This window comes from Hipposideros armiger, unplaced genomic scaffold (genome assembly GCF_001890085.2).
Source record: "Hipposideros armiger isolate ML-2016 unplaced genomic scaffold, ASM189008v1 scaffold_1605, whole genome shotgun sequence".
NCBI classification, from domain to species: Eukaryota; Metazoa; Chordata; class Mammalia; order Chiroptera; family Hipposideridae; genus Hipposideros; species Hipposideros armiger.
The window spans coordinates 71,051-87,988 of record NW_017732955.1 but is presented as its reverse complement, the minus strand read 5'-3'; the positions used below and the strand labels follow the sequence as shown (position 1 = coordinate 87,988).

The window sequence follows — 16,938 nt, the reverse complement described above, 5'->3', positions numbered from 1 at the left end:
AGCACTTGACCTTCACAGAACTAAAAATAACACCTTCCACCTCTGATTCTAAAACATCCACAATATTTCTTCTATGGCACTAAATTATCTAACTGGTAGTATTCTTCTCTGAGTAGGAAACCAAGAAACATACTTCTTAATTCCATAATTGAGTAATTTAGATGATACCCATGCTCCCTGTAGCACCAACCTTACCCCTGCCCTGTCTGCTTATTCTTTCTTTCTTGATCACCACAGTTCCATCTCCAAGAAATATACAATGAGCGCTCCTGGCAGGGAAGGTGCCCTGAGGAGTGAAGGTGGCATGTGCAGGAGTTGACACCAAGCACCAGTGCTTCAGGGTGGCTGTCTCCAAATTGAAGCACAAAGCCTGGCCACTCGTTTTAGTGTTTAGAATCATAAAAATTAGAACTGAAGGGGACCTTAGGGATCATGGAATCCAATTCCCTTGTTTTACAGATGTAGACCATGAGGCAATGGAGGTGAAGTGATTGCCTAAGATCATTCTACTTATAAATGATTCTATTAGGTTGTCGGAAAAGTCATGACATATTTTTTCTGGTTTTCGTTGCAAAAATGCGTCATGACTTTTCCAACAACCCAATAGTTAGGGCTAGAACTTTGTTCTTCTGACTCTCAAACGAGTGGTCTTTTCATTGGAATGCCCTCAAATAATCACCTAGCTTGAGAATGAAAACTATGATTTTGAAATTAGTGAGCCAGAGACTGAAATGACTAAGTAAATTTGGGAGTGATATATTCTTTAAATATCTCAATGCAAGGTTTGGGAAGCCTTTCATTTACTATTAGCTATATACCAATTTTTGACTAGTAATTTCATTGTCCCCAGTGCCTTATGAAGAGTTCTACCTTGACTATGTTTTCCAGAAACTCTCTATTCTAAAGAAAACACTCCTCTTGGAATCATTTTATTTTTGGAAAAAAAAAAAAAGTGTAGAGGATACAGAGGTTTCTGTACTGGAGTAAGGGAAGAAAGAGTGGGTGCTAGAGACATTGGTGGTATAGAGCTAAGAACTACAATGTCAGATGGAAAGGAGAAAGAGTTGTGTGGTGATGAGGGGCGTGAGAACACAGGGTGAATGCCACATGAATGGGGGATGGTGTGAGGATGGGTGAGGGACACTGAGATGAGAGGGCCTGGATTCTCACCTTGACTGGCCAGCATGTCAGGGCTACTCCAGACTGTGGAGCTGATAGCCTCGTCCAGTGGAGCCAGAGTCCCCAGCTCCAAATTCTGCTCCTGCCAGTAGCCTGGGGAGAGAACCTCCATCAAGGATGAGCCCTACATTCACACGGCTGCAGCTTGCGGTCTGTACTTCCATTGTTGCGGGTGGGGTAAGAGGTTGGCCCCTGTGAAAAGTGTGCTCACCAGGATACCCAAGAGAAGATGGGTTTCTCACAAAGGGAAGACATTAACTAGAGTCCTGAAAAAAGGAAGTGGACTCTTTCTCCAAATGGGTGAATAGAAGGAGGATGCTAAGTTTTATCCGTCAATCATATAATGTTAGAGCCCAAAGAGATCTTAGCGGTCATGTGGTTTAGCACCCCCCCACTTCAAAGGTAAGGACAATGAAGCCCATAAAGGTTAATTGTTGACTTGGGGAAGATCACTGCAGAGAAAATGAAAGATAACCAAAGGCTTTTTTTTTCTTTATCCAAGATTCTTTCTGCTACACCACGTTATCTACTAAAATAATGACAGGTTTACTAATTAGAAAGTACTTTCACATTAATCCTTTTAGTAAACCCGTAAAATCAGTACTCTAGTATTATCATTACTACTTTGCAGTGTGGAAACAGAATGAAGTGACTTGCTCAAGATCATACAAATAGAAGAACAAAGACTGGAAATTAAAGGCCTGATCCAAATCCAAAGCTCCATTTGTTTCAGGTAAAATCCTACCACTGAGGACAGACAAGCCAGGGCTGAAGTTGCCTCCACACCTTCCCAGACTGTTACCTTCCATTGAGAACTCCAATTCTCAAGTTTTCCTCCTCCACCCTCAGTCCAACTGCCCACTTTATATCACTGACTCTGCTCCCTCCTCTGGCACAACAAACCCCTCTCTTCCTAGCGGGTAGCCTCTAAACCCTTTTGTGAAGTACTGCATAGTGTCAATGGCCTATTTTCCCAATTCAACTTGAAGAGGCAGAAGGACAAAGAAACAGGCCTAGGGACTCTTTTCAGGGTCTCCCGCCATCAGCCCAGAAGTAGCCAATCACATGCGCAAAATTCAGTGAGGTCATCGGCTGCTGAGGGAAGTCCGGAGCTGCTGCCCGTCTTGCCGGGAGTCTGGGCATAACTTTAATTGTCTCTGCGCTTTTGCTCCAGAGAACCCACGGGGGAGGGTGGATGGGAGAGGAAAGAACGAGAAGGGGGCGCTGGGTCATAGGGGGGGTTCGAGGTGGTGGGGGTGCGAGACTAAAAAGAAAAGTGGCACTTGGGCTTCGGGTACTGGAGTAGAAAGGGATGAGGGAGAGAATTGGCTAATCAGAAGGGAAAGAGAGGAGAGGGCAGAAGGGAGAGTGAGGGAGAAGGGAAAGGGGGAGGAAGAGAGAGGCAGGAAGGAAGGGAGAGTAAGAGAGTCCTTGCTTCCTGGATAGGGATCTAAGACATAGCTTCAGGGGTTCACAAGCCTCCATGGAGACGCCCCTCCTCGCCACCCTCCTCCACTGTTCTTCACAGACATGTTCTGGGAGATTTCAGAAATCACTCTGCTCTCAAAACAGGAGAAGCCCTAATGCCCAAATGGGAGGGGCAGTAAAGCAGAGAAAACAGAAAATCTGTACCAGGTAGAAAGAAGCAGGCAGAAAGGGGACAAGGAAAGTGTTGATGGAGAGAGGCAACAAAGGTGAGGACAAGAGAAGGAAAGGCGACCGGGGACGGGACACAGGCTCTCCTATCCAGCAGAGACCCTCCCTGGGTGCCAGGCTCTCACCCTGCTGCCTTCTGTGGATCTTAAGGATGGAGGCAACCTGAAGTTGGTGAGTGTTTCATATTATTTTCCAGGTTGGGTATTTGTGGGTGTGCTGCTTCAACACATAGTAGGAAGCCAAAGGATTGTGCTAAAGATTGAGATGGTGGAGGGACAGGGAGAAGCCAGAGTCAGCGCTCAGCCCACAGGATTGGTACCCAATGCACAAAGTAAACACTAATAGGCCTTTGCTCAAATGAACAGAGGAAATAGCCATCTTATACCTTGGCATAGGACTTTGAGTTGGCAGAGTTTATTTTCAACCATGAATTCAGTGAATGTCAAAACAACCTTGAGAGATAGGCAGGCAGATAGATAATCGGTTTTTAGAGATGAGGTCTAGAGGGGTTCAGGGACTTATCTAAAGGCACGCAAATAGCACACCTCTCAAGAATCCTCTTTCTCTTTCTGGTGATGCTGTCAAATCTTTTTCAACAGCTCCTTTATCTTATAGCATTTCAGCCCATTGTATTGCAATTTACTTGTTTGATTATTAGTCTCATCTATACCTTGAGTCTATGCATCTTTAGCACTTAGACCATAGTGGGCTCAGTACAATTTAATTGGTCTGGTAATTCATTCAGTTGCTATTGGCACTGTGCTATGTCTAGTCCTAGTCAGGCAGAACATATATTCTGTCCAACAGCATGGATTTAGTCTTCACTCTCCTTCTTTTATCTGTGCTTTTTTTTTTTTTTTGCATTCTAAATTCAGTTCTACTTGCTTACATTCCTGTCATCCCTTCCCTCCTCCTGCATTTTGCTGGCATTTTTTTTTCTGTATAGGATAAATAAGTGAAATGATGATGTAGGTCATTCAAACCAATCTGAATTATTCAGATGAGGGGACTGATAACTCAACAAATAATCTCCAATAAATGGCATATTTGGAATATGCTTGATATATTGTCTCTGCAGGCTTACAGGGAACTCATTCTGGTTCGTAGTGTTTTAAGAAACAGCTTAAGAGGTAGCTGGTTCCCCATGCCCCCAGGGGTGACATTTCTCTCTCTAATTTTGAAAAGTACTTAAGTTTTCTTGCTGTTTTTATAAAATTGTACAATTGTAATAATAAATTCTGAATGGCCACTCCCCTGGGAGAGGATGAGTGATTAAAATCCTATCAACAGGAACATGGATAAGTAGAAGAAATAATTACCTGGGTTGTGGAAGGATAGAGCCTTCTTTGGATTTATATCATGCCAATCATTTATGACATCAGCAAAATTCCCTCAGTGGATTCAGATTGGGAAGGAAAACTTGAGAGTACTCTGAAATGCTGGCGTGAACTTTGAAGTGGAAATAGTAAAAATTCTGCTCTGGCAGGGTCGTTGGAAGGAAACGCAGACATTGAAACCATAGAACCATTAATGAGGGGAGGCCCCTCATATAGAAAAATAGATGAAGAGAGCTCTGGTCATATAGGTCATATTGTTTTCCTGCTCAGAAACCTTCACTGACCTCCCGCTGTCTGCAGATCATATCCAGCTTTGTTAGCCTGGCCTGCAAGATCCTGTAAATTCTGATGCCAGCATTCCTCTCAGCTTTCTTTTCTTTACTTCACTCACCTGATAGCCCAGACATATGATGCTATTAGGAATTCTTTCTATAACCCCTTTGCTTTCTTGCATATATTTCCTTTCCTACAATAACTGTTAATACCCTTCACCCGTCTTCACATGTCCAAGCCTTATCCATCCTTAAAGCCTACTTTTTGTGACACCTTCTTCAAGAAGTATTACCTGATTGTCCCAGGTGAAAAATAATTTCTCTTTTCTCTGAGTTAGAACAGTTTACCTGCTTTCCTTAAATTATGTGTTACTGTCTATTTTGTACTGCAAGTTTGGCCTCCCTCCAAAATTATACAGACCCTGCAGGTAGGGTTGATATCTGATTAATTTTTGTATCCAGTACTGGTCCTAGTACAGCATATTACACATAGCAGGTGCCTAATAAATATTTAATAAATGAAAACAAAGATGCTGAGCATCTTCTACTGTGAGAACTAGGCCAAAAATCTGCCAATGCAGAGGAACTAGCAAATGAAACACGGTAAGAACAAATAAACAGGCCAAAGAAGAGGGTCGCCCATCCAGAGGCTGAAGCTCTAGAAGTCTACAAGAGGTGGAGATCAATACTTATTGATCACCTTCTGTGTGTCAAGATCCAAGTTAGGTGCTCTATATTCATTATTCCAGAACAACCCTTTTAACAGGTATTATTATGCACACGTTAAGGATGAGTTAACTAAGACTCAGAGAACGTAAGTAACACATCCATGTGATGGATTCAATAAGTGTTGAGATGGGACAGGCTTTAAACTTAGATCTCTCTGACCACGAAGCCCAGCCTTTCTGCACATCTTCACTACAATGCCTCCCTTTGCAGAGCATGTATTTCGTGTGAGTTGTGGTGGGGCAGGGGTTAGAGGAGGAAGATTCCTTTCTGCATTGCTGGCCACTCACCTGCAATGTGATTTTAAAAAAAAGGAGTGCAGCACTTTGGAAATGGGTGCTTGTGGTGGTGATGATATGACTTATACCCACTGAATTATATTTTTAATTGGATTTCTTAATATGTCTTCATTATACTTTTGGAAGATGTTTTGTGCACCCTTAAGAGCCTTATAACGTGGGACTCTTAGTTAACCAAGCTATACACGTGTCCAGTTAAAACTAGTGGAATCCCCTCATGTTTTCATAGCATTCTAGCACCTAGGCTAAAAAGTAACATTATCTTCCTGTTTTACCTCAGTTGCCTTGGGGGTTCTTAATTCTTGGTTTCTTTACCCATGGGTTCTAGTACCTTTAGGGCTCCCAGCATTTTAAAGGACAACATAGCCCTTTCACCCATTAATTTCCTTTTGATTGATTGCTTATATTAAGAGTAGCAGAGGTGGGAATTGGAGACTTACTAATGTGCCTCTTTAAAGCATACATTGGCACCTCTGATTCAGTTGTTCACTCATAGTCCAGAACCTTGCACATAGTAAGTGCTCAATAAATATTCATTCAATAAATAAATGAGTGACTCAAATGAATAGTAATATGTCTCCGATTTAAGTGATGCTAGTAGGGAAGTCTGTGTGCCAGTATAACCTCTGTTTGCTTGGTTTTTATATCTTTCTGTCTGTTTTGGGAATCTAAGGTGCATTGGCCTGAGGGCCATGAACAAGGTCGCAGGTACACATTTAGGATGGAGGGACAAGGGGACAGAGCTCTCCCACATAGCTGCTGCTGTCCTTGCCAGTGCTTGGGTCCAGAGCCCCACTTTACAGACTAGAGATAATCAGCTCCCTGAGTAGGAGTTGATGGTGATGGTGATGATGATGATGGTGATGATTCAGCATTTCTCTAACTCTAGAGTTAAAAATACTCTTCATCCAAGCCTACTTGTTATTCCTCACTACTTTGTGATAGGTGGGTGGGTGAAGGAGTGTTATCATCAAGGGAAAAACACACTGGGGACTGTGGTCCAGAATACTGAAGGGACCCACTTTTAGAATGGTTAACCCACACCCATGGCTGGGCCCCTGGCCAGGTGATCTCACTCTAATTATCCCGTGACCTTAGACACATCGTGAATTCTTGTGCGTATTTGGATCACACACCGAAGAGAATGGCCATGGCAAAATCAAAATTAGAACTCAGTTCTTGGAGCTTTTCTTTATGCCCAGAGCCATATTTTTCTTTAACTGTCTGATTCTGCACTTGGAGGAAAGTGCACCAATCCCATCTGAGCCCTGATTTAGGCTTTAACTCCAAGATTTGGAAAGTCGCTTTGATTTGAGATTTTTACAGCACAACACCCTGATCAACAAAGGATTCTTCTTAACTTTTTACAGTTGTTCTTGGGCTGCCAGGAATTATGCTACCCCTACTGACGTCACGGTGTAGTTTCTTAGCCTAAGACTTTGAGGGCCTGAGTGTCAACATATTCCTTATTTCCTGCCCTCTGTTCCTTTCTAACTGTCTGCCCTCCCCTAAGATCCCAATTCCCTAATATCCCTGGTGTTCGAGTGCTGTCGGACAAAACCTGGGGCCACGGAGGTGGGAGTTCCTCTGTTATCTGGGATTATCTGTCTTTTCAGGGATTGTCTGCATTTCCTTTTCTGTCTGTTGCTCCTCAGGGACAGGGTTCTGACCCCTCCTAAAGGATCTCCTTGGTTAGCTCAGACATGCTCCAGCTCACATTCACTGCAGGACTTCAGAGCTCAGTCATGCTTCAGCTGCCTCTCTGAGCCAGGCCCTCTCTCCAGCTCGCTGCTCCCGCCAACCCCTTGCTGGCTGGACTACTGAGACCTTGCTCCTCCTTGTTGCCTCCCTCCATCGTTATTTCAGTTGCTGTCTGGTTTTTCCTCCTGGAGTCTTATTTATCTACCTTCCTTCCGGCTCCCAGCAGCCTCTTGGCCTGAAGTCACTACTCCGCTTTGCTTTATTCTCCCAGGACACTTACGGGATATAAGTGAAAATAGGTGGTAACTAGGGGTGGGGAACAGAAGCTTCACTCTAAGAAGTTGCTAACATGCTGATTCGCCCTGTAGGTTGGGTAAGTGTGGCCAAGAGATCCAGGATTTATAGAACCTATTGTTGGATGACCCAAGAGATTTCACTTTGGAAGGGACTGTTGTGGGCTCGAACAGGTTTATTGTTGCACATTGGGAGGTACCTTTTGGTTCCATATTAAGCAGGTTGTTGAAAATGAAGGGCTTTATTACCTGGGCTTGGAATGGTGTGTGGGTAAGCTTTTCCAGGCTGAATAAGGACGAGAGAACCTTTGGGGTAGTTGGCTAGCTTGCCTGTGGTGGGCGTGAGGGTGGGGTTAAAGCAAAAAGCTGATCTTGGTGTTAAACCTATTTTCACTGAAAAAAAAACCCAAAAAAAAATAAAACACCCAGTTATCCCAAATGTTTCTCCATATTCAAATGTTAAAAATAGTATCAAACTTTAATATGTCATGAATAAATATATTTTGTATATTTCCTAAAACTGTGCAATCAATTTGCATGGCTAGTCATTTTTTACTGACCCCTAATAGCTAGAGATGGTTATTTTTAAGATCTTTTTGATTCTCCCAGACAGGATAGAACTGATGTCCTTTCTGAACCCCTGCTACCAAAGTTCATTGATTCCTCTCCTTTTTCTGTTACACATCATTCTTCCCAAAATCTTTTCCCCTCTATGATTCTTAGAAGCATAGACTTTAGAGTTGACAAGAACCCTAAGTAGCATCTAGTACATCTCATTTTAAAGATGAAGAGCTAAGGCTCAGAGAAGTTTGGGAACTTAAGAAAAGTCACATAGGCAGCTGGTGGGAGCTGTGGTTATAACCCAGTCTCCTGTATTCATTGCCATTTGATAGCAGCTCTGTGTACAAGCTAATTCAGAGGTTAAGTTGCCAGTTAGTGTGATTTCACTTCCAGTGACATACACCCTGCCTGCTCCCGACTCCCTGTGTATTGTAGTGAAGAACCTCAGGACTCTAGACCTCAAGGAAAGTAACTACTAAATGCCCAGCAGGTTAGAGAAGTTGGGGTGAGATGAGGAGGTACTCCCTGAAGATGCAAAGACTGGCATCTTCACAAACTTCAGGACCTTACAGGCAGATTCCAGCTCTCATGAAAGAGGAGGCCAAGGGGCAGAAGCCACCACCATGATCGTAGGAGTTTAGAAGTGGTGATTAGGAGACAAGCCATGTATGTGTGTGCGTGCCCTGGCATCTGCATGGTGGAGAGCTGGAGGAATGCTGACCTGATTGTGAAGTGGGAGACAGAGACTAGAAAAAATAAAAAAGCAGAAGAGCATGTCCTTTTCTTGAGTTAGAGAGAGAAAAAAATCTGGAGGTAGAAGTGGGCTTGCAGTAGGCTGAGGGGGGGCCCGAGAGACTTAGTTAAGATTCTGAGGAGCAGAGACTAGGAAGTGGGTGGCAGAGAAGGAGGTAAGGACAGCTGTTGCTTTGATTCGCTATTGAGTCAGTGTTCTCGGTGCATTAACACTGGGAGGCAGCCCTGGGCTGGCCCCCAACCAAAACAAGCCCCTCTGTAGCCAATACTGTGTTGTAGCAAGAACTACAATTGGGAGACAAAAAAGAAGGGGAACCTATCTCCAAAGAGCCCCTTCCTAGCCTTAGCTCCTTGCTTCTAGGACTGAGCTGTGTGCTCTAGACAAGCATCTAAGGCCGGTAGGGGAGATGAGACCGAGAAAAGGGGATGGCTGAATAAGAGCTTCTGGGAGAACAGGTTTTGTGCCAGGGTCTGACTCTATAATCAGTTGTTTCTCAGGTAAGCCCTAAGGCCAGCCATGAAATCATTCAAGTGGATGACAGCTCTGAGGCATTTTAGGAGCCTCTGTTTGCCCCCATCTCCTCATTCCCTTCCCAACATGCTCACATACTCAGAAATCAGGGCAGGTATGTCTGCGATCTGCATTCTAATGCAATAGAGAGTCAGGAGGCCAGGCTTTATCTGAACTCTTAGATGTCCCTTGAACCAACAGCAGGCACTTATACCCTTCCACCAAATTTATCTTGCTACTTTCACAAAAATACGCAAAAATACGCCCATCTTAGGAAGTACTTAGAAATGAAACATAAGAGTCAGTGTGGAGTAAATGAAAGCAGAATTCAGTGAAGCCATTGGAAAATATGTTTAGCTATGGGAAATTAGGGGCTGGGAACGGGCAAGAAAGCCCAGAGACATCAGGGAGAAATAAAGGATAGATTCCCTGAGGCTGAGAAATCTCAGTCTAGGTTCCAAAGCCCTGCTCCTGCCCTCTAGAACCTCAGGACTTGTGTGAGTGCATGGATAAATCCCCTCTCTCTACAGACTCTGTCTTCTTCTCCTTTGCTCCTTATGTCACACTTTAGATCTTTCAGGCTGATGGCTTAGTGTGGTGGGATAACAATGCTGTGAAAAAGTTTAATTTGTTAGAAGTCAGGCAAGAAAGCATTTATCTCAGCTGGTTCTGATTCTACTGACTTGTTTTTACTGTTTCTCTTCACTGGGTGATCAGAGTCAGGGTGTGGATGACAGGTTCAGGGCAGTGGTTAGGAGCATGACATGAACAATGTGTTTCACTCTCCACGCCCACACTACTCTAGGGTTCCCTCTTCCCCCAATCCTATCTGAGACTCAACCTCCTCCCTTTGTTTTTCTCACTTAAAAAACTTACTTTTCAGAGAGGGGCATATTGTTCAATTAGTCTTACTTCGTGCCTTCCTGGGAATTTAACTTCTCTGTGAAACAGACATATTCTCCCAAGTCTACAGACCTCACAGTCCCCAGAGTGGTGAATAATACTGTTCTGACCCAAAGATCTCTCTTCTCTTCTTTTCTCTCCTTAAACTTTCATCGAGTGTCTCTCCTTTGTTATGGGAATACACTCATTTCTGTGCCCCAAGTGCGTATATATTCCGGCCTGGTTACCCTCTTTCGCTCCTTCAACATGTGTCCCTCAACACACATGGCACACTACAATGTCCATTATTCATATGTCTGTTTTAATTTTTTTCTGACATAAACACACAGCTTTTTGTATGACCCAGATACAGAGCCTTTTTTACAAGCCCATTATTAATCAGAACCTCTTACTCCTAAAATACCATATGGCTTAAACACAGAGATTCTCCCCAAAGCAGAATTCAGGCTCTCTCTTCTGCTCAAACTCCCCAGGAGGTGGCCAGAATCCTCTCCTCCCCAGGGCTGAGGCTCAGTCCATCTGTTACTGACATTGGACTCCAAGGCCTGGAAACCAGAAAAGAGTTGGCATCAAGCAGCAGTTGAGGATAAATGAGAATACGTGCGGCCCAGGGACTTAGTGATGGTGGTTTTCATATTTATCCGAGATTATAGGATAGAGATTAGGGGAGGAAACATAACATGTGTTTGAAAAGATTTTATCTATAAGAACTAGCAGGAATGAGTGAGTACAATTGTCCTACTGTCATTTTTTGCATTTTCTGGGGGACAAATGATTAGGAGCAGATGGTAAAACTGACCCCTCATTTTATAATAATGAAAGAACTTGGCCCCAGGCTCTTCAAAGGCTGACCTAAGCTATGCTAAGTTTCAAGTTACTTGCCACTGATATATATTAGAGTTTTGCTGGGTTTCCAAGAAGTATCAAGTATTTAAGTCAGAAACTCAATCAACCAGTTTACCTCTGTAGCTTTTTACCTTGTCTGAGGCTTGGGCTGGAATTCTAGAATCAGAATGAAAGCAAAGAGCCAGAGCACAAGAGAAAAATAAACATATGAAGCAAGGATCTGCATATTCCCAAGAAATCTGGAATTGGGAATACTAGTGCTGCATTCTATCTTGCCCATGTCCAGGACTACATGAAGGAAGTGGAGAGCTAAGTAACGGTAAGTTCAGAGATGAATGGCTGAGCTGTCAGCCTTCATTTCTTTTTCTTTTTTACCCCTAGTGCAAGGTGATGTGTCTGACCTTCTTGACTCTGAACTGGAAGTAAATGAGCCAAAGGTGCTTATAATTAGCAGTCAATATGCAATAAGTGTAGGTTTAGTTGGGGTAAGAAAAAAATAGATCCTTAGAGAAGACAAAATTTTAGTTGTTTTATATTATTTAGCTTTCTATATTATTTAGCTTGATGGGGAAAGATCAGAGGGTTAAATAATTCCAGAGGTAAGAGCCCATATAGAAGAATGACACACACATATTGAAAAAAAATATGTCTATATCTATCTATCTAATATATATATATATATATATATATATATATATATATCAGAATCTGCACTAGTATCCTTTCTGAAACATGTCTTCTCTTCATGAGAATGGGGCGGGAGGGGGGGTCAGGGAGATGAGTAGATGGGAGATACTCCAGCTGTTCCTGCAGCCCTCATTCTGTCTTCCTGATGGCTCATTCATGGAGATAAATCACTTCCATTACCTGTCCTTGAAGAATGAAGTTTCTCCTTATTTCAAATGATGAAATGGGAGAGGGATCCTGGAAACTCATTCTGGAAATCTGCTTCCCCAACTAGACTCTGCTGTAGGTCATTCATAAGTGTTAACTATTATATGAACTATTATGCAGAAATGGACACAGCGAAATCAGCATTTAGGGGAAGGGAAGCTTGTGTCGCTTTTATGTGATGGAAGGAATAGGCTATCTAGTCTCAGACTGGCGGAGGTTGAGCATTCTCAGCCCCTTGCCAGACTTGATGTCATCAGCTTATAGGCAGATACCGCTAATGAGTAGTGGACCCAGTTTAGGGATGCACCTCCTGAGATCTGGCCGAGGACTTGAACTCTGGGATAGGGTGGTTATATTTAAAGCCATTTAGTTCTGTACAAGATGGCTATAAAGATGGAGGACGTGAGTCCGGGTTTTGGAAAAAGGGGACATAAGTTCCATGACAGGACAGCTAGAGTTGGTTAGCAGGTTCAGAATGGTTTTAAGATGTTAGTGCTTATAAACTGCATAGGACTGATTGTGCATTCCCCATTTATAGACTATGTGTGGTTACTGTATACGAGTAATACTGTGTCAATCTAAAACACAACTATTTGTTGTTCTGTTTTTAATATATGAGTCCATATATGGCAAAACATCCAGTTCTTTTGAGGCCATCTGAAGTCACTCTAGGTCTAGTCTCCTGAACATTTCAAGCAACACTTCTTCTCAACCTCATAATTCATTGTTCTACCTGTCCCTTTCCTACAGTTTATTAGATGGTTGTGAGAACTCTCCTGGTGGAGCAGGTTAGGGATCATAATCAAGAGCACGTGTGCGTTTGTGGTGGGGGAGGGAGATTCCAACCCTGTTCTGGAAGCTGCACTGTGGAGAGGAGAGAATACGAAGCTTGGCGGGAGGAGAGCAAGACCATGGAGAGCAACAAGAACCTTGAGCGTCACCGTTAGGTGCTAGCACCATGGAGAGCTCAAAGCACAAGTAGTTTTTTTTCCACAAAGAACTGGGGAAGCTAGCAAGATCATGGGTTAAGGTAGCCAGCGCTCCAACCATCAAACTGAAAGAACAGAAATCGGGGCTTCTGTTAGGATCATGTTACACACTCATCACTTGCTCTAAAAGGCCTCCTGAAGTACTTTGTTTGAACCTGTCATAGATACACCCAAGAATATATAAGAAGTGAGGACCACCACTAACAAATTCATGTTGTATTTGTCAACATGAGCCTCAGTAATTATGACAATTACCTAAGTATTGACGGTGGTAGAGAGGGTTTTAATCTGCTACAACCAGTTATTAATAAAATTACAATTATCATCTAACAAAGTAAGCAGTGCCACAGAGACTGTGTCTCTTCAGAGACACTAGGGTATGGGGAAGCCAAAATATATTATCATCAGATAGAGTATGAGATGCATTAGAGTCAGAGTGCTCTAAGGCACCCAAAATTGCTGAATAGTCCAGCCTTGATCATACATGGAAAGGAGAAATGGACCATACCCTCTTAAGAAGGTTATTGTCCTCAGGACTTAGAGGCCTCTGTGTTAATCGGGATATTTGGCCACTTACTTTAGGCTTAGGAAAATTTTGGTAAAGAGACAAATAATTCTGTCTTTAATACTTGTTGCTTCAGTCAAGCTATGTAGCTTTACTGAACCTCTATTTGTAAAAATCTCAACTACTTCCTGTGGTCAAGCCTGAGAGCTTGGCTTCTCAGTACTCGAAGGGATGGCTCTCCCTGTTATGACAGGAGAATGAATCGGGTTTTTACTTGGGTTGTAGGACCCCTGAGCATCAGCTGGTTCTGACCTTGTAGGGAATCATCACTACTGCTGATTTCAGAGTTTATGGATGGACCTCTATGACATGACCTCATCCGGGGACAAAATGTTCCAGTATATGGGCCTACAGGAAATAGTTAAACAGAAAATATTAAATTTTAACACGAAAAATGAAAGGAGAAGATATAATTACCAAAACTTTGTAATACCCTAGATTTTTCATTCAGTAGTCAGTAAGGCGCTGGGGCAGTCCACAGCTTGCTTTCATGGAGAATCTGGCGCCCAGAGTACTATCCTTAGGTGAAATTCCATTACTGAGAAGTAGATGACAATAAAAGGGATAATTGGGCCGGTATACAGTTCTGCTGGAACAGGCAACAACAAAGAATGTGACTAGTCACAACCCCAGGGGTTTTATTTCTCTGGTGATAATTATGAAGATTTTTTTTCCCCCTAGCTTTGACTTAAGGAAAAGCAGCTTTTGATCCAATTCTACATATTATTTGGACTTTGAGAAAGTAGTAACAGCAAGGAGTGCCAAAATAAAATCTAAAGATTTACAAAGCAATGGCACAACTACCCAATCTGCTATTTCAAAGTGACCGGAAGACCAAAAAGATGCCATCTGTAGAATTTTATGGCTGCAGAACTATGAGTCACTCCAAGTGAATGTCTCCAACAAGGCACTCTTGCAATTAGATTTGGACCTCCGTTCTTCCTCAGTTGGAAGAGGAAGGAGAGAGAGGGAGCCTCAAGGTAGTGAGCTGAGTCATTTTACTGTCAGTGTAGGGCACAGGATTTCAAATGATATATAGCAGAACCCTACATTGTGCCTTAAGGATTATGGGGAGTGTGGGGAAGGCAAAAGGAAGAGTGAAAGGGCTACAGGTCTTACTTCTCTGTTTCAACAAAAGTAATTCTCCTTTTATCTGTTTTATTTATATGCGAAAGAACTTTTCACATCTTTAAAAAAAGAGTGACAAAACAACTGCTGTAGAAGAACAGTGCTGCCTAGCCCTAGAGAGAGCTTAGGACAGACTCTTTGGCACAATTGCTGGATAGGCAGTTGACATTCCACAGCTTGGGCCCTATATCAGGCAGACTGGTTCTGTATGGAATTAACTAAACTCTGCTATACCAGTGTCTCTCCAGTGGTCTCAACTTCTCTGTGCCAGAAAATGCATACACGGGAAGGCAGAGCATATCATTCCCAAGGGTTACAGCAGCAACTGGGAAGAGAACAGGAACAGAAACAAACAGAACAGTTACAGCTGCAACTAGGAAGAGAACAGGAACAGAGACAAACAGAACAGTTACAGCTGCAACTAGGAGCAGAAAGTAGATGGAGTAGGTTTGCCAAGTAGATCCATGGGCAGCTCTAGAGTGAATGCCTGCTGGACTTCTCCAGCACACTGGGCATGATCTCTACACTGGGCATCTGGCCAGGGGGCTGCAGAGTGGATAACAGTGGACAGAAGGTCATTGGGAAGGGAAAAGATATGCAAGCGTGGGGCAGTGCAGTACAAGGTTAAGTTGCTATAACCTGGTCTAAAGTAAAGTGAGGCTGTCCACCCATCCATCTCTACACTAGATCAATTCAGAGTGCTGCAAATAACTTGAGAAGGAAGAATCCAAGAAAGTCTGATCACAATGTTGAATGTTGAGCTGCTCATCAGAGAGATAACCACAGGACACCTTAAGTTCATAGGGTTTGTATTCCCCAAACCTGGAATTGCTAACTTCTGCCAATACTAATGGAGAAATGTGAGAAGGAAGGGGCAGGTTGCAAACTCTGAACATCTAAACTGTTCCTGAGCTTCTAGCCACAGCACTAATGGCCGGGTTCAGATATCATTGCTTGCCCTTCTCCAGGCTTTCAATCCCTTTTCAGCCTTAGGAAGCCTAAAAAATGTATGCTGTACTCCAGGGAGTTATATGCCTCAGCAGCACATGAAATCTGCTTTTCTTATTCTAAATACCACACACCCCCGACCACTCAAACAGTTAGTGTACTAGGGTACCTTGTCCTTAAACTTTCACACCACATGTCTCCCTGTTTTGGTCCAACATTACCAGGTAAGCGCTGAGCTTCCTAGCTCCTGACCAGAGGCACCAGACCAACTCAGGGGTAGACATCCCTTCTGCAGGATCCTAGTCAGAATGACTTCATCAATGAGCATTATATCTACGGACCTACCTCCCATATCAGAGCTGGCCTTCTTAGATCCAGAAACTAGGATATAGAATTAATTTAGAGAGATCATATGTGAGTGTGTCTCTCATACCTTAGTGCACCCTGAGACATTGCACACCAGATGTAGGCCCACCATCTGGACAGATAATGCTCTACAAAGAAAACGATGCTTGATTTGACTCTTCCTCGTTAACAGACCTTTCTCCCCACCCCCGACTTCCCACCCTCTCCTCTAGAAATTCTCCATTCAAAACTTTGTGCCTTCTCTTCTTCCTCTCAAGCAGCTGCTCTAAGACATATTTATAAATATGAGGATAGAGTATTTCTCTTCCTTTCTCTGAGTGGGGGCTGGGCCCCCAAGTTGAGGGCCAAGAAAAAAAAATACTACAGTTGGTGAAGACCTAGCTAGCATATAGATTTACTCGGTTCTCCAGTGTTTACATTCTAGAGTCAAGGAGCTCACAGCTTTCTGGGATGACTTCTTTCTGTCTGGGTACCAGCCTGGCACCATCAGTTCCCATTGCCCAACAGGTGCAGTTTGGGTCACACTTGTCTGTCTTGCATGCAGCTAGCAGAATGGAAAGGCCAGGGGCTGCGGTTGAAAGTCAAGGCCTAGGAGAGGATAATTATCGAGATACAAACACCCAGTGCCTCTCCTTGCCTCCTACTTAGCCTGTCCTCCCTCCGGACTCTTGGCACCCCCTCAGTGAGTTGGGTCATCAGCACAGGCCTCTGAGGAAGGGTGATCTACATAGGCGAGAGGAGGGGCGGCTGTCTCTGTGGTGACTCAGACAGGAGCTCCCTTTGGGGAGGGCTGATGGGTACAGGGTGGAAGGAGTCAGCCAGCCAGCTGCAGGGAGGGGATCCCCAGTGTCCCCATACCAGCAGAAGCGCCTTAATCATGACGGAGACGGGGCTGGGGGAGGAGGTCAGGTGAAACGGAGCAATTATTCCTTCAGCACCCTAGCTCTTTGACGGTTTTCTTCATATGAAATTCTCTACATCATCCTCTCCAGTTTCCACCCCTCCCCTTCC

At 43.5% G+C, this 16,938-nt stretch overlaps 1 protein-coding gene across 2 annotated transcripts in view; it reads right to left on the bottom strand.

The window, feature by feature from the left end:
- The window catches only part of CADM3 (cell adhesion molecule 3), a 31,557-nt gene that overhangs the window by 13,006 nt on the left and 1,613 nt on the right, over window positions 1-16,938 (bottom strand). The window contains exon 2 of one of the 2 annotated variants that reach the window (XM_019634359.1): window positions 1,171-1,272. The exons of the other annotated variant lie outside the window; for it this stretch is intronic. Coding sequence (XP_019489904.1) covers window positions 1,171-1,272 — 102 coding nt within the window. The remainder of the gene's footprint in view (window positions 1-1,170; window positions 1,273-16,938) is intronic. 2 annotated transcript variants of the gene reach the window in all.